Genomic DNA, 16,567 nt, shown 5'->3' with positions numbered 1-16,567 from the left:
AAGACAAGAGTACTATCACTGTACAGACACTAGCTACCTACAAAGACAAGAGTACTATCACTGTACAGACACTAGCTACCTACAAAGACAAGAGTACTATCACTGTACAGACACTAGCCCCCTACAAAGACAAGAGTACTATCACTGTACAGACACTAGCTACCAACAAAGACAAAGAGTACTATCACTGTACAGACACTAGCCCTCTACAAAGACAAGAGTACTATCACTGTACAGACACTAGCTACCTACAAAGAAAAGAGTACTATCACTGTACAGACACTAGCCCAATTCAAAGACAAGAGTACTATCACTGTACAGACACTAGCTACCTACAAAGACAAGAGTACTATCACTGTACAGACACTAGCCCCCTACAAAGACAAGAGTACTATCACTGTACAGACACTAGCCCTACAAAGACAAGAGTCCTACCACTGTACAGACACTAGCTACCTACAAAGACAAGAGTACTATCACTGTACAGACACTAGCCCCCTACAAAGACAAGAATACTATCACTGCACAGACACTAGCCCCCTACAAAGACAAGAGTACTATCACTGTACAGACACTAGCCCCCTACAAAGACAAGAGTACTATCACTGTACAGACACTAGCTACCTACAAAGACAAGAGTACTATCACTGTACAGACACTAGCTACCTACAAAGACAAGAGTACTATCACTGTACAGACACTAGCCCCCTACAAAGACAAGAGTACTATCACTGTACAGACACTAGCTACCTACAAAGACAAGTGTACTATCACTGTACAGACACTAGCTACCTACAAAGACAAGAGTACTATCACTGTACAGACACTAGCTACCTACAAAGACAAGAGTACTATCACTGTACAGACACTAGCTACCTACAAAGACAAGAGTACTATCACTGTACAGACACTAGCCCCCTACAAAGACAAGAGTACTATCACTGTACAGACACTAGCCCCCTACAAAGACAAGAGTACTATCACTGTACAGACACTAGCTACCTACAAAGACAAGAGTACTATCACTGTACAGACACTAGCCTCCTACAAAGACAAGAGTACTATCACTGTACAGACACTAGCCTCCTACAAAGACAAGAGTACTATCACTGTACAGACACTAGCCCCCTACAAAGACAAGAGTACTATCACTGTACAGACACTAGCCCCCTACAAAGACAAGAGTACTATCACTGTACAGACACTAGCCCTACAAAGACAAGAGTACTATCACTGTACAGACACTAGTCCTACAAAGACAAGAGTACTATCACTGTACAGACACTAGCCCCCTACAAAGACAAAGAGTCCTATCACTGTACAGACACTAGCCCCCTACAAAGACAAAGAGTACTATCACTGTACAGACACTAGCTACCTACAAAGACAAAGAGTACTATCACTGTACAGACACTAGCTACCTACAAAGACAAGAGTACTATCACTGTACAGACACTAGCTACCTACAAAGACAAGAGTACTATCACTGTACAGACACTAGCTACCTACAAAGACAAGAGTACTATCACTGTACAGACACTAGCTACCTACAAAGACAAAGAGTACTATCACTGTACAGACACTAACTACCTACAAAGACAAGAGTACTATCACTGTACAGACACTAGCCCCTTACAAAGACAAAGAGTACTATCACTGTACAGACACTAGCCCCCCTACAAAGACAAGAGTACTATCACTGTACAGACACTAGCCACCTACAAAGACTAGAGTACTATCACTGTACAGACACTAGCTACCTACAAAGACAAAGAGTACTATCACTGTACAGACACTAGCCACCTACAAAGACTAGAGTACTATCACTGTACAGACACTAGCTACCTACAAAGACAAAGAGTACTATCACTGTACAGACACTAGCCCTACAAAGACAAGAGTACTATCACTGTACAGACACTAGCTACCTACAAAGACAAGAGTACTATCACTGTACAGACACTAGCCCACTACAAAGACAAAGAGTACAATCACTGTACAGACACTAGCCCCCTACAAAGACAAAGAGTACTATCACTGTACAGACACTAGCTACCTACAAAGACAAGAGTACTATCACTGTACAGACACTAGCCCTACAAAGACAAGAGTACTATCACTGTACAGACACTAGCCCCCTACAAAGACAAAGAGTACTAACACTGTACAGACACTAGCCCCCTACAAAGACAAGAGTACTATCACTGTACAGACACTAGCCCCCTACAAAGACAAGAGTACTATCACTGTACAGACACTAGCCCCCTACAAAGACAAGAGTACTATCACTGTACAGACACTAGCCCCCTACAAAGACAAGAGTACTATCACTGTACAGACACTAGCCCCCTACAAAGACAAGAGTACTATCACTGTACAGACACTAGCCCTACAAAGACAAGAGTACTATCACTGTACAGACACTAGCCCTACAAAGACAAAAGTACTATCACTGTACAGACACTAGCTACCTACAAAGACAAAGAGTACTATCACTGTACAGACACTAGCTACCTACAAAGACAAGAGTACTATCACTGTACAGACACTAGCCCTACAAAGACAAGAGTACTATCACTGTACAGACACTAGCCCCCTACAAAGACAAGAGTACTATCACTGTACAGACACTAGCCCCCTACAAAGACAAAGAGTACTAACACTGTACAGACACTAGCCCCCTACAAAGACAAGTGTACTTCACTGTACAGACACTAGCTACCTACAAAGACAAAGAGTACTATCACTGTACAGACACTAGCCCCCTACAAAGACAAGAGTACTATCACCGTACAGACACTAGCCCCCTTCAAAGACAAGAGTACTATCACTGTACAGACACTAGCTACCTACAAAGACAAAGAGTACTATCACTGTACAGACACTAGCCCCCTACAAAGACAAGAGTATTATCACTGTACAGACACTAGCCCCCTACAAAGACAAGAGTAGTATCACTGTACAGACACTAGCCCCCTACAAAGACAAGAGTATTATCACTGTACAGACACTAGCTACCTACAAAGACAAGAGTACTATCACTGTACAGACACTAGCCCTACAAAGACAAGAGTACTATCACTGTACAGACACTAGCCCCCTACAAAGACAAGAGTATTATCACTGTACAGACACTAGCCCCCTACAAAGACAAGAGTAGTATCACTGTACAGACACTAGCTACCTACAAAGACAAAGAGTACTATCACTGTACAGACACTAGCTACCTACAAAGACAAGAGTACTATCACTGTACAGACACTAGCTACCTACAAAGACAAGAGTATTATCACTGTACAGACACTAGCTACCTACAAAGACAAAGAGTACTATCACTGTACAGACACTAGCCCCCTACAAAGACAAAGAGTACTATCACTGTACAGACACTAGCCCCCTACAAAGACAAGAGTATTATCACTGTACAGACACTAGCTACCTACAAAGACAAGAGTACTATCACCGTACAGACACTAGCCCCCTACAAAGACAAGAGTACTATCACTGTACAGACACTAGCCCCCTACAAAGACAAGAGTGCTATCACTGTACAGACACTAGCCCTACAAAAACAAGAGTACTATCACTGTACAGACACTAGCTACCTACAAAGACAAAAGTACTATCACTGTACAGACACTAGCTACCTACAAAGACAAAAGTACTATCACTGTACAGACACTAGCCCCCTACAAAGACAAGAGTACTATCACTGTACAGACACTAGCCCCCTACAAAGACAAGAGTACTATCACTGTACAGACACTAGCTACCTACAAAGACAAAGAGTACTATCACTGTACAGACACTAGCCCCCTACAAAGACAAGAGTACTATCACTTTACAGACACTAGCTACCTACAAAGACAAGAGTATTATCACCGTACAGACACTAGCCCCCTACAAAGACAAGAGTAGTATCACTGTACAGACAGTAGCCCCCTACAAAGACAAGAGTATTATCACTGTACAGACACTAGCTACCTACAAAGACAAGAGTACTATCACTGTACAGACACTAGCCCTACAAAGACAAGAGTACTATCACTGTACAGACACTAGCCCCCTACAAAGACAAGAGTATTATCACTGTACAGACACTAGCCCCCTACAAAGACAAGAGTAGTATCACTGTACAGACACTAGCTACCTACAAAGACAAAAGTACTATCACTGTACAGACACTAGCTACCTACAAAGACAAAAGTACTATCACTGTACAGACACTAGCCCCCTACAAAGACAAGAGTACTATCACTGTACAGACACTAGCCCCCTACAAAGACAAGAGTACTATCACTGTACAGACACTAGCTACCTACAAAGACAAAGAGTACTATCACTGTACAGACACTAGCCCCCTACAAAGACAAGAGTACTATCACTTTACAGACACTAGCTACCTACAAAGACAAGAGTACTATCACTGTACAAAAATATGTAAGACTACTGTCACTGTATGTACAAAAACTAGCCAACTAAGAAGACAAATCTACAATATTACATACTTACAGCCAAGTTAACAGAGCCCCGAGGGCCTTGCTTCATTTTCTCTTTATCCTAAAGGCCAAGACAACAGACCCATCAGTAAAGGTAGTTTGCATAAATGCACTTTGATTAACATTAATGGTTCAGGATACAGTAGTTCCGAGCCATAAAGTAATAGCTTACCACATAATAGTCAAAGATGCCTGCATCAGGGTCAAGCGTAAACCATCTGTACTGCCACCCCTTCATGTAATTAGTCCATTTCATAAGCTGCCCTTCCATTGGCTGCCTGGGTGAGCCATGCAAATAATGTGATGACAAACAACAAAGAAACTTATATCACTTTCATGCTATACACAATATTCTGCATCTTGCTTTTTTTGTCACCTTTCACTGATTTTTTTCTAAAGCCCCATCTACACGAACAATTTTTAGTTGACGATTTTTATTTGTAGTGTAGATGGAGCAAAGTCACCAATTTTTATGTGGCAACTATAGTTGTCCAAAAGCTAGCAGGTTTGCTTTTTTTCGGCAATTAAAAATTGTCACACATGAAAATTGTTAGTGTAGATGCCAACAAATATAGTTGTCAACTAAAAATTGTCAACTTTAAATTGTTAGTGTAGATGGGGCTTAAGTCGTATTTCATTTCGTACTGTATATATTTTTACTGTGAGGTGTTTGCTGTTTTTTGTAGATTACCTATTTGGTTTAGATCTAGTCTTTTTTTTTATTTTCAACACGTGAAAATCCATCTACAGGGAAAATAGGATGCCTATATACAATATTCATAGAATTGACTAGAGAAAAGTTAGGGTTGTTTACAAAAATATGAAATCATTACATCGCTTACCTAAACTTGTTTTCCTCTTGCTTCTGGAAACTCTAACAAAGAATACACCATTTCAACATGAAATTTAAACAGGATAAATTGGGTTTCGCTTTTAGGACTTCATAAAACTTGTGAGTTATATTTACACGAAGCCGGACAGGTTCTACAAACAAAGAATAAAGACCTATTGCTTGTGGCCTGTGCGCTTATTCGACATTTAGCAGCAATACAGAGGGTAGACTACCTTAGCTCTTTCCATGACAGATACGATAGCAACTCGTTCTTCCTCTGTATAAATGGTGAGATCTATGTCTCCTGAAGGGTCGTGAATCACTGTTGGGGCCGCCATATTAGAAAATGGCCGACAAGTGTGATGGGAATGGAAGACTGGGTACCAGTTTACAATTAGAATAGAACTCGAGGGGGGGGGGGGGGGGTTGTAATCGCTATTTGTTGCTCTTTCAGCCCTACTAGCAAAAAGATCAATATAGACCATGCTAGATGCACTATTTAGTGGTCTCATATCATACATTAGTGACACACCTATGTCGGTAATGTCTATAGATATAACATGGATGATAACAAAGTGGATACTAGTCTAAAGATGACTGCTGAAGAAAGCCGGAAATCATTGTCATTTTAGATATCATATATAGACCCTCACCTGAAGAATATTCAAGGTCAAAGTATAAATGTTATGATCGCAGCGATCATCGTACCATAACTTATAGCGCCATATTCGTGCAACTTGTAGTGACGCGGCCGCCGATTAGCCTTGATAGTTAACTCGTGTACAGAAAGTATCTTCTCAGATTACAAACTGATAACAAGACCACAGGTAACCCATCGTTTTGAGCGAGTGGACTAGCAGCAATAATGCTTTTAGAGACCCTGAATTTTTCGTCGAAAACTTCCTTCCCTATTTTAGAAAAAAAATACAGGAAAATTTCAAAAATTTCAAATATTTTTCGAAATTTACATTCCAAATAAAAATACACACAAAAAAATGAAGAAAATTTAATAGAAGCTATCAATGTTTTGTTTTTGTTTTTTCCGCCAAACGCTTTTTAAAAAGCTAGAGGGACGGGGAATACATGTCAGAAGTGGAAATTACGAGAACTATAAACTAACGAATCAATAATTTATACGCTAACCCCTATAGTCTAAATTCATCACGTTACATTATTATCTCATAGCGTATAAAAGTCTCTGTACCTGTGAGACCGCTATGATCTTCCCTTTCACCAGAGGCTTTCGCTTCGTTGGTCTAACGCAGCCATCTTGGTTCATGTTTTGTCGCGTGACAATCAGTAGAGCAATAGTTGAGACAGCTAATGTCACGCAAAGTCATAAAGGCTTAACAGGTGCAATCATGCATTAGCAGCAAGGAATCTTATTCACGCGATATTACACGAACCGATCTATAGGACCGACCACCGGCAACGGCATTTAATGTACAGTTGTCGGGCCTCTGTTTTGTAGGGTGAAAAGAAAAATCGCGCCGCCCTAACTAAAGCCTTCTTGCGCAGTTCATATTTCCAGAAGTTGTGAGTACCCCATCTAGTAATACACAGATGCGAAGCGATGCTAGTCTGGGGAGAGGCTCCTTTTGTTATATTTGTCAAAAAACAAAGATAAGATTATGCGATGGGGCAGAAGGCGATACAGGATTTCCCGAAAGGGGGGGGGGGGGGGGGGGGGTGGGAGGGGCTGCGGGCATCGATCCCCATGGGTCCACCACTGAGGGGTTATTGAAGCCTGATTTTCATATAAATTTCAACTTGACAGGAGAAATACATAGTATATCCCAAATCGCGTGAAAATAGAAACAAACCTTACTACCATTTTGAGTACTCTGGAACTTGCATTGGATTTCAATCGACAAAACAAATTACTGCTTTCACAGATTTCAATTAGCCAACACTTGGATGGACGTAGCTTCGTTTAGCATTCGAATAAGTGTTTTATTAATGAGATGGACAAAAGTTCACCGAGCTCTCGAAGTAAGGACGAAAGGGGCATCGTGAGTGGACATTGTCCCTACTACTCGAATTATAAAAGAAATGGGTATTAGGATTGAAACAACGCGTCAAAGTATGCAAGTATAACAAGACATGAATACAAAATTAATTATTTATTCTTATTTCGGATGACATATTGCTCTCCTTGTTTTATTTAAATTACCGGTTTTTTTAATCAGTTGTAATTTTAAGACAGGGCGAATTCTTCCTAGGTTACCAGAATTCATATGTAAAGAATCCCCGAATCCTCGTCGCTCGTTTGATCAGCACCTCTTCCTCATCGAGACACACAAGTGGATCAGTAAACAATGCCATGAGGTTTCTTCAAGTCTGTGTCCGCGTCGAATGAGTGAGCCTGCAGACCGCGAAAAATTCTGTGGCATCAGTTTCTTCTTCACATGGCCGGTGTCACCCAAGTGCAGTGTCACGCAAGGAGTGGGACACTCCTTACGGACTCGCGCGTCTAACTATCTGCACGTCTTATTACATATGTCGTCGCTTCTTTATTATCTACAGCGTTCGCCTCGCTACTAATCCCCCTTTTAACTTATACGATAATTAATTTACACAATGAGGCCACAGGTGAAGAAAAAATGATAACAACAAGAAAGGTCTTTCTTGTTTCCATCAATTCCCGTAACATGAACCTCTCCTAGAGGGTACGACCGACAAGCGATGCGGTTACAGATGAACGCGTCCTCCAACCGATGTCTCTTTACCTGAAAATAAAATACAAAAGCGCATTTTAAAAGAAGAAGGAAGAGTGGGCAGGCGAGGAAGAGTTAGTGTGGATGAAAGCGACAAGGGGAAAATGGAGAAGAGAAAGGAAGAACTAAAATGGAATAGGCCAGGGGTAAAAATAAGCGAAGATGATTGGATAAATGTAAGAACGGAATCGGGGGGGGGGGGGGGGGGGGCAATTCACTACATCATCAACAGACCCCTTCGACGGTTATGCAACAATTCCTTGTTGAATGATGGTAATGTTCTTCATGGAGCATAAGAAATTACGTCAGCAGCGCATCGTTAACGCCCCCCTCCGCCAAGTTAACATTTTCTATCCGCCATCTCACTAAAAAGTCGAAAGCTTGTAACATACACTTTTCACTGATGCAATCCGGTACGAGGCAAACCAGTACTCACCGCCCCTCCCTAATAAAAATCCTCCCTTCTCCCCTAATGAAATAATTGTAAGCTAGTAAAATACCCTCTACACCGGAATCCGTCAAGCTGACAAGTAGTACTCACTGGCCTCTTCAACCTAGCCCCCCCCCCCCCTTTCCCCAAAAAAGAAATTGAAAGATAGCAGCGTACCCCGTTCATTGCAATCCAGTGGCGGTCCTACAAACGTGTGCGTGCCCCTGATCTCCTCTCCGTCCTTATCGACACACCAGCACTCCAAGTCTCCATGAAAGCACTGAACACTTGCATAGCTACCATCCTCTTTACACTTGGGAAGAAACCTTGAGTTGAGAAGGAACTTGGATTGCTGATACTGCTGCTGGCATAGTGTCAAAGATTTCCCTACAGCAAATGGAATAGAATGATTTCAAATATCGCTACAACACCAATTTTTCGTCACATAGTGTGACGCGGGCCTAAGAGCTAATAAATATTACAGAAAAAAGCAGCGTTACCATTTGCAGTAGTCTGGATCGCCTCGCCACCCTAATAAGTACCATCATAGACACCAGTAGCGGAACCAGGGGGAGGGTTTAGGGGGTTTAAACCCCCCTTTGGGCTGCCAGAAAGACTTATGTAACAAAAAAAAAATTACCACCTCCCGTCTTTGTCACTGGGCCAAACCCCCCTTTAGCAAAAAGCTAGATCCGCCCCTGGACATCATCATTGACACCACAGTTCGCTTGCGATAGTCTTTATTTACCCACAAACCTACCATTACACGTAGCGAAGCACTTGTCATACGTCTCGAAGTTGTTGTTGTTGCCATCGCAGCCACTGTAGAGAAAGATCTCACATGCGCCAGACGAAGCGTTGAAGTACCACTGGGGAAGAAATTCCTTACAAGGGCCGCGTTGTAAAGGCAGGAAGCACAGATCATCTTAAAGACGGAGAAATGCGATACAAGCTTGAATTTAGAACAAATAGCTGCTATAGTCAATGATTGGATAAGCAAGATGAAAAAAAATGTTTGTGGCAGGGATGGTTATAGTAATAAAATGAATACGATAGTGATTATGATGATGATGTCGGTGATGACCCTGGCCATGTGAATGAGTAAGGTGCATTTGTAAATTGGAACCTATTGCATCAGAGCTTGCGTCGTGGAGCAAGGAACAAATAAGAGAGGAGGTGGGAGGGGGGGGGGGCAAAAGCAGATGTATCACATGCAAGTCGGATGTTTTATGAGTTTTCGATTTTCCAATAAGAAAAGAGAAGGGGAGGGGTGAGGCTCTAAACCCACCCTAGCTACGTAACCGTCAGAAGACAACAAAATCTTCAAGGGCGCCGGAGAAGATACCAAGGTATTCTAAGTTCGAAGGAATCAGAAGAATTGGGGAATGGTAGGGAAGGGAATATAAAGCTGAGGTAATGAATGGTTAATGACCACGCTCCAAGTGATATTTCGGCGCCCTTCAATACCCCATGTTTAGCCATTACCAAGTGATACATCAGCGCCCTTAAATACCCCATGCCATGAATTTCCCATTACCTCGCATGTCACAATGAACATTTCCCTTCCTCCGCGAGCCGGCTGATTCCTGCCCATTTCTATCGCTGCACCAGCATTCCCCAGTCCTGGCGTCACACTGCTTCGGGCTGTAGCTACCATCAGGGCGGCATGAGGGTGCGTAGAGTGATCCTTGCTGCATGGCGATGTTGTAGCGGTAATGACAGATCGGCAAGCCCTGGCCTAATAGGGTTACAATGGGAGCCTTAGAGTCTTGCGCGTTATGCTGCTTCTGAGGTGCCCTTGTGCTTTGTAAATAGCGGTCCACTTTGCCAGCATAACGACATAGGCGCGAGGTCTTTTATGTTATTATGTACATCCGCGAATGACAACATAACATCGACATAGGACATGGGCATAGCGACATATGAGAAAAAACCACATAAAACAGCTTGTGCCTATGTTATTGTGTCACCAGTGTTGACCGCGCATTACAGGGGCTCTGCCGTGTTTTTTCCAGCACAGCCCCGTGGCATTTAAAAGTTTAAATTTGGTAAATTTGAAAAATGAAGCCATACTTTTTGGATATATATTTTGTAGTTATATTCGTAAAGTACGAAAGAAGAAAAAATATATATAGGAGAAGCTGATTGAGGGCCTTAACGGAACCATCTCAGGCCCGTACCCAGGAGGGGGGGGGGGGGGAAAGGAGGGGGTGCAAGGGGTGCAAACCCCACCCACAACGGCCTCCTAAAAGCAGTTCCCGTCACGTGACTACACAAATCAGAACGATTGCGTAGAGAAGACTATTATTATGGTGTTTAGTTTTGTTTTACCAAAGATAAGCGCACCTAAAATGAGGCGGATACAGGTTTTATGTGCGTACTTACTTGTAGAAGGCGGAGAAGGGGGCAGTTTACTCATCGTCATATTTTACAGTAAATTAGATTGTGTATGGGGGAGTCAGAGCGAGATTAAACCAGATCGCCTTACCTGTACACGAGGCGGTGCGGTTAGGGCTGATGGTCCCGAATAGCGCGTTCCCGTATTTATTTACACACCAGCATAACTCGCCATCACATTGTCTCGGCTTGAAGCTGCCATCAGGAAGACATTCTAAGCTTCGGTTTGTCGTACTTAACGCATGCGCACGCCGTTCCTCGCACAAGTTTTCCTTTCCTGTAGAGTGAAGACGGATGACGAACACGAATATTGTGAACCCATTGAAATGATTATTTGCAGTCTAAGTCTTAACCTGCTCGTAGTCGTCTATTCCGTCTTTTTTTAGAAACAAGTCGTAGCAATTCGCATCGCTATGCCCAACTTTCGCACGGCAGCATTCAAAAAAATCCAAGAATATCATCTGATGCTTTCCATTAAAAGTTAAGCCTAATTTTCTCTTGTGGCGCAAGCGCAGACGAAGCAAACGAGTTTCTAGTGAAATGCAGCAAAAGGATCAATTGTTTTTCTCTTTCTTGATTTTGCCTTGTGCTTTGTTTGGTTGTGCAAAGGGAAAACGAAACACAATGAAGATAAGACAAGTGTGTCTTCAATACGGCGACCGAGTTTGAGGATATTGTTTTAGAGGAAAGGGTAATTAGGTTCACTTTTACACAACTCGATTTTACTAGAAACAAACCCTGTGATTGCGTAACTAGTGAAAACTTGGCTTTACGGCGTCGATATTAGAATGAAATACTTTAGCCTGCTAGCCGGCCCTCCCCGAAACTCCGAAAACAGTTATTTCTGAATAAACTCACTTGAAAGCCGGGCCAGCAAGGTAGAAATACCACCACCTACCACAGTATGGTCGCTCTCCCGGCATTCCACGTGTCCCCGGGACCTCTATACCACGTGACGTCACACACCAGCACACGCGTTTTGCGGGATCACACTGTAAGGACGTGAAAGACCCGTCTGCTTTGCATTCTGGGAAGAATCGTCCAACCACAGGTATTCCGTCCAGACCGAGGGCGGATCTTCGCTGGATTTGACAGGGGGTCAGCCAAGCTGTGTAGAGATAACTTATTGAGCTCACGTACTAGGAGGAGAGAGCCTTACTACTTGGCATGTCTGAGGGTGAAGCTATACAGACTGTCCATCGCAGGACAACATTAAATAGATTGTAATCCATCATCAGGAAAATGGTACCTGGAAGAAAAACGTCTTTCTCACACTTGGTACATTACTGGGATGACAAAATAGTGGCTGACAAAGACCCTTTAAATCCATTCGCTACACGGCTGTTACTGTACAAAGGTTCACTTATTTGTTATAAGAGACAATAGGGAACTTAGGAAACACGGAGGAAGGACGGCAACCGGAAGTAGAGGGTGTTTATGCTTAACGTTACCGCGCCGCTAGCTGGTTCCATATCAAGACTGCGTTGTAGAACAAACACTACCTCTTTCATTGAGTTTGATTAAAAACTTTACAAAGAAGGAAACGTTAAACTTCCGGTTGCCATCCGTCGTTCAGAAACTTGTTTGATTAAGTTGTCTAGGAACCACGTACCCAAAAGACCACACGAGTCGTGTTTTCTCCCTATCATGCGGGTAGCCTGTCTCTCGTAGCCATATTTGTCGACGCACCAGCACTCGTCTCGAATGCACTGCAATTCCTTGTACGAGCCGTCTGAGGTACATGAGGGCAAACACTCGACACCCTTGTCGTGCCGCTCACACGCCAAGCGGCGGTATTGACACATTGTCATCGTCTCTGGTGGGATGGACACAAATGCATGACCAAAATCAGAGCCGTAGCAGGCCACGTAAGATTTGGGGGGCACACTACACAAAGATTAAGAAAATATTGGGGCGAGGGGACAGCCACGCCCTACTGGTCATTTCCTTGTATTTTTTTAAATATTGGGGGGGGGGGGTTCTACCCCCTGATACGGCCCTGTGAACTTGGTGGCTTTATGCAAGGTGGATGGGTGTGGGTAAAGGAACTCTTTAAATAGCGTATAAGTAACCATCTGAGCTTTTCACTGACTGCTGAAACTATAGGTATAGGTACTATTACCATTTTAGATCAAAATTACCATATCGATTTTTATATGGTTCCACTCGTTTATTGGTATGCAAAAAAGCGAGTTGGAGGCATAGAATAAATATACAATATGTATTTCAAAATTCGCTAACAACGCTTTTTAGACAGGGGCGACGGAATGGTCCCAAAAGTAGGGAGTGGGAGGGGGGGGGTAAAATACAATACAATTAGATGATTTTCGGTACCTTATAAAAAATGTACATAGGTGCAGAGAGGTATTATTGACATTTCTTTCTTTTCCTAATGCACTCAAAATTGTATTATACCATTTTGACCTTTGTATGTTAATATTTTCCTTTTCCACTACCAGGAGAACATGTTCTCCTGCCACTACTTATTGTCTATTATTATAAATAGAAAGGCCCTTGTGCTTGTCTATTACAAATATCTTTTTCTTTTTTTATTATAGTAGAATACGTTTCTCTTATTGAATTATATGCAGAACACACTGCAAGTAAGTGCTCCTACTTTTCTATTCCCGTTTATTTTGCCAGTTTGCAGATCGTGCACTTTCTCTCATCCGGGGGTATATGTGGTCTATCGTGTCTCCCTGTTTCAATGTCCAAGTTGTGGTTGCCAAGCCTCAATTGTTTAAGAAAAACCCTTTGTGTTGTATAGTAGAAACATTGTTATTACTACCTTTATTTATAATCATCATACGCCCCCGATGGCGTTGCAAGTGTCTGAATATTCCACTTTTGTCTTAAATGAGAACACGTACCTTCTAAGATCGCGCGCTTTTGGACATAGTTCAGCTTCATTTTCTCGTTTCTAAGCACGAAAGATGCACGTGCGCGACTGAACACCGAGAACAAAATGCTAAAGGCGGCAACGCGAAAACATGTCATATGCACGTGCGCGACACAGCAAAGCAGAACAAAATGCTAAAGCGGGTGGGATATTAAGCCCAGCGTTCTGTGCATGATGACGAAATTGCCACACTACTATAGTGTCGTAGACATCCAAACTACGATCTAGGGGAGTAGCTGTATTTATTAAAGAGTGATTTCTACCTAGATCCAAAGCTCTATTTATAACGACCATTATTTGTAAAGCTTTGCATCTAGTTCTACATGTATTACAAAAGCTTCGCTGCGAACTGCGCCTAAAATAACATTCAGGTGCGTATGCCAGAACTTGGTGTTAGGAACCTCTTTCGAAATTCCTTTTCCGGTCCCTGGTTGTCGAGTTCACCAAGTTGTGGTTGCCTGTGATTGGTTGACAGCCGATAGGTTCTTGCGTCATCACAGAACAGAAGGTATACAGCAAGGTCACTTTGTTCGCGAAAATATAATGTGTTGAATTTAGCTGGATAAAATTTAGTTGAATGTTAGCGTGTGCCAATAGTTGGAGAACGCCAATGTAATTTAAAAATACCAGCACGCTACCTGGTTTCGTCGGTAACGAGCTTTAATTTCGGGGTCAAGAATGTTTTGGCGTCCAAGAGTAGATTCGACTCATGGTTCACAGCTAAACATACATGACCAATATTACTTTTTGGCGGGAAGGGGTCATGCCAATCATTCGAACAAAGGTTGCTAATACAGCTTATGACTATCAACAAATCCATTCAAAGACCGTACTGAATGTTAGTTCAGCTACAAAAGAAGGAGGTTAGATGACGAACTTTGAAAAATACCTAAATTCAACTTCAACTATTTTCAATCGATTACAGAGAGATCACTAGTTTCTAGTCCGTCCAAGCGGCTTCTCTCAATCGATATTCCGGCTGTGTAAACTAATGCGCCGGTTGTGCCAAACTTTACGGCCCATTTAAATTAAACTTTTATAGTGAATTTAGTATCATCACAATAGCAACACGCTAATTCCCAAGAGACGCAAGCGCCAAAAAGACCCCGATATTTTTCAGTCGACATCTCAGCGAGCTGTGCGTGGAGTAACCGACTAAGACAGGGCTGAGATCCTAGTTATTGCCTCCCCATTAATGCGCGGGTGCTTAGGTTTCTTTGTGTTGTACAGCTCGCTAGATAGCGGTGCTGGGGCCGAAATCTTCAGCCTAGCCGTAAAGCTTTAGATAGACGTTTCAGCGTATGTATGGAAGTATGGTCTATTTTCTCTCGCTTCATTTGATCTAAGGAGGTTCGATCCTCGGGCAATTTCTATTACTTATCAGTACTTTTCATGGCTTTTATAATTTGTTTCCTTCCATTTTTGTTCTCGGTTATATCCCATGTGTTAAAGAGGATTTATCAAAAAATCGATTTATACATATGTAACACTTGTAACCCTTTATTCTCTAAGAAAAGTGGGGGCGGGGGCAATTTCATTTTAATTTTTAACACCTCGGCAACCCATGTGGACGCAGTATTACAAATTACAAATGTCAGGTATCAAATTAGCAATAAATGAGCAATTAATAGTTAATAAAAATACGAATAAAAAGTAGTGGATAGTTATTTTCTATGCCTTGCAGCTGAAGTAGTGGAGGATGGCACAACAAACTTTCTGGAGTCGGATTCCGTACACTACGGGGTTAGTTGCTGACGTGTAAAGAAAAAGAGCAATTGAAATAACCCATGTGACCACCATGGCATCCTGTGCTCTGCAGTCCGTACAAACCACAGCTAGAACATGGGTGATAGGAATAAATGTGAGCAAAAACATCGTAAGGACGATGGCGACTGTGGCCTTTCTCTCTCTTTGCTAACACGAGCCGACGAGTATTGGTGCTGGGGTCAGCGGATTGCAGGCTGATCGCGCGGGACTTGTGCCTGATAGAAATGACGATGCGTGCGTATAGACCGGGTAGGATTATGGCAGTCATGATCACGTGACTTCCATAAAAAGAGCGCTAAATAAGTACCACTTAGGGCGATGGCAAAAATAATCCTTGCGAGGAGTTGCTTAGTAACCGTACTCCGGTAGCTCAAGGGACGGGTAACGGCGAGAAATCGATCGATTGTCATTGCAACGAGAAGCAACAAAGAACCTAGAGTAAACCAGACCATCAGAGGACCTACAAAAACGCTTTGCAATCTACGTTTCCTATTTCCAAGAAATAGGAAACTCTGAGGCAGCAAAAGCAGAATTCCTGACAGTAGATCGTAAAAAGTGGCTACTAGCAAAATGGTAGGTACTGCTTGAAGATTCTTGTTGGGGTCCTTGACATATGCGAAAATGATCAAGGCGTTGCCAAATATGGCGACAAGAGGAGCCACTCCCAAGACACCATGCACGACGTAAAAGAGTCGAGGCGACTTTGTCTGTCACGTTGACGAATGTAATAAATGAGTTTAATTCCACGTCAAAGACGTTTCTCATGTTAGTTATCTTGACCTTCTGCTAGTATTTTTTTGTCGATTTATTTTCACAACATAGGAAGTCGTTAAAAAATATTATTTTTCAGATTTTCTTTGAATTCCGTGAGGAACTATAACCCAACTTTTTTCTTAGCCTCTTTTAATGTTTTTGTTGATGATTTTCGCAACGCAATAAGTTTAAGTGGCGGAAGTGTTCTTCAGGTATTTTCAAGTCTTATATAGTTCCTATTCAATAGCCGCAGATCTTCTCAATAGATGGTTA

General features: G+C 42.3%; 2 protein-coding genes across 6 annotated transcripts in view; both read right to left on the bottom strand.

Moving 5' to 3' along the window:
- LOC5519998 (oxysterol-binding protein-related protein 11) overlaps positions 1–6,637 on the bottom strand; it is a 36,345-nt gene extending 29,708 nt beyond the window's left edge. For 2 of the 4 annotated variants that reach the window (XM_032365090.2, XM_048724545.1), the window contains exons 1-4: positions 5,565–5,710; positions 5,342–5,373; positions 4,672–4,777; positions 4,513–4,560 (exon numbers count right to left, since the gene is read on the bottom strand). In XM_032365090.2, coding sequence (XP_032220981.2) covers positions 4,513–4,560; positions 4,672–4,777; positions 5,342–5,373; positions 5,565–5,669 — 291 coding nt within the window. In that variant the 5' untranslated portion in view covers positions 5,670–5,710. Of the gene's footprint in view, positions 1–4,512; positions 4,561–4,671; positions 4,778–5,341; positions 5,374–5,564; positions 5,711–5,984; positions 6,136–6,535 lie in introns of those variants that run through there. The other 2 variants (XM_048724546.1, XM_048724547.1) reach the window with 2 other exon arrangements.
- Positions 6,638–7,439: 802 nt separating this feature from the next.
- LOC5520074 (thyroglobulin) overlaps positions 7,440–16,567 on the bottom strand; it is a 31,514-nt gene continuing 22,386 nt past the window's right edge. For both annotated transcript variants that reach the window (XM_048724543.1, XM_048724544.1), the window contains 7 exons: positions 12,488–12,691; positions 11,774–11,983; positions 10,967–11,152; positions 10,016–10,216; positions 9,239–9,403; positions 8,656–8,865; positions 7,440–8,060 (listed from right to left, as the gene is read on the bottom strand). In XM_048724543.1, coding sequence (XP_048580500.1) covers positions 8,023–8,060; positions 8,656–8,865; positions 9,239–9,403; positions 10,016–10,216; positions 10,967–11,152; positions 11,774–11,983; positions 12,488–12,691 — 1,214 coding nt within the window. In that variant the 3' untranslated portion in view covers positions 7,440–8,022. The remainder of the gene's footprint in view (positions 8,061–8,655; positions 8,866–9,238; positions 9,404–10,015; positions 10,217–10,966; positions 11,153–11,773; positions 11,984–12,487; positions 12,692–16,567) is intronic.

Source organism: Nematostella vectensis, chromosome 3, assembly GCF_932526225.1.
Source record: "Nematostella vectensis chromosome 3, jaNemVect1.1, whole genome shotgun sequence".
In the NCBI taxonomy this organism is placed as follows: Eukaryota; Metazoa; Cnidaria; class Anthozoa; order Actiniaria; family Edwardsiidae; genus Nematostella; species Nematostella vectensis.
This window is presented reverse-complemented; position numbering and strand designations above follow the sequence as displayed.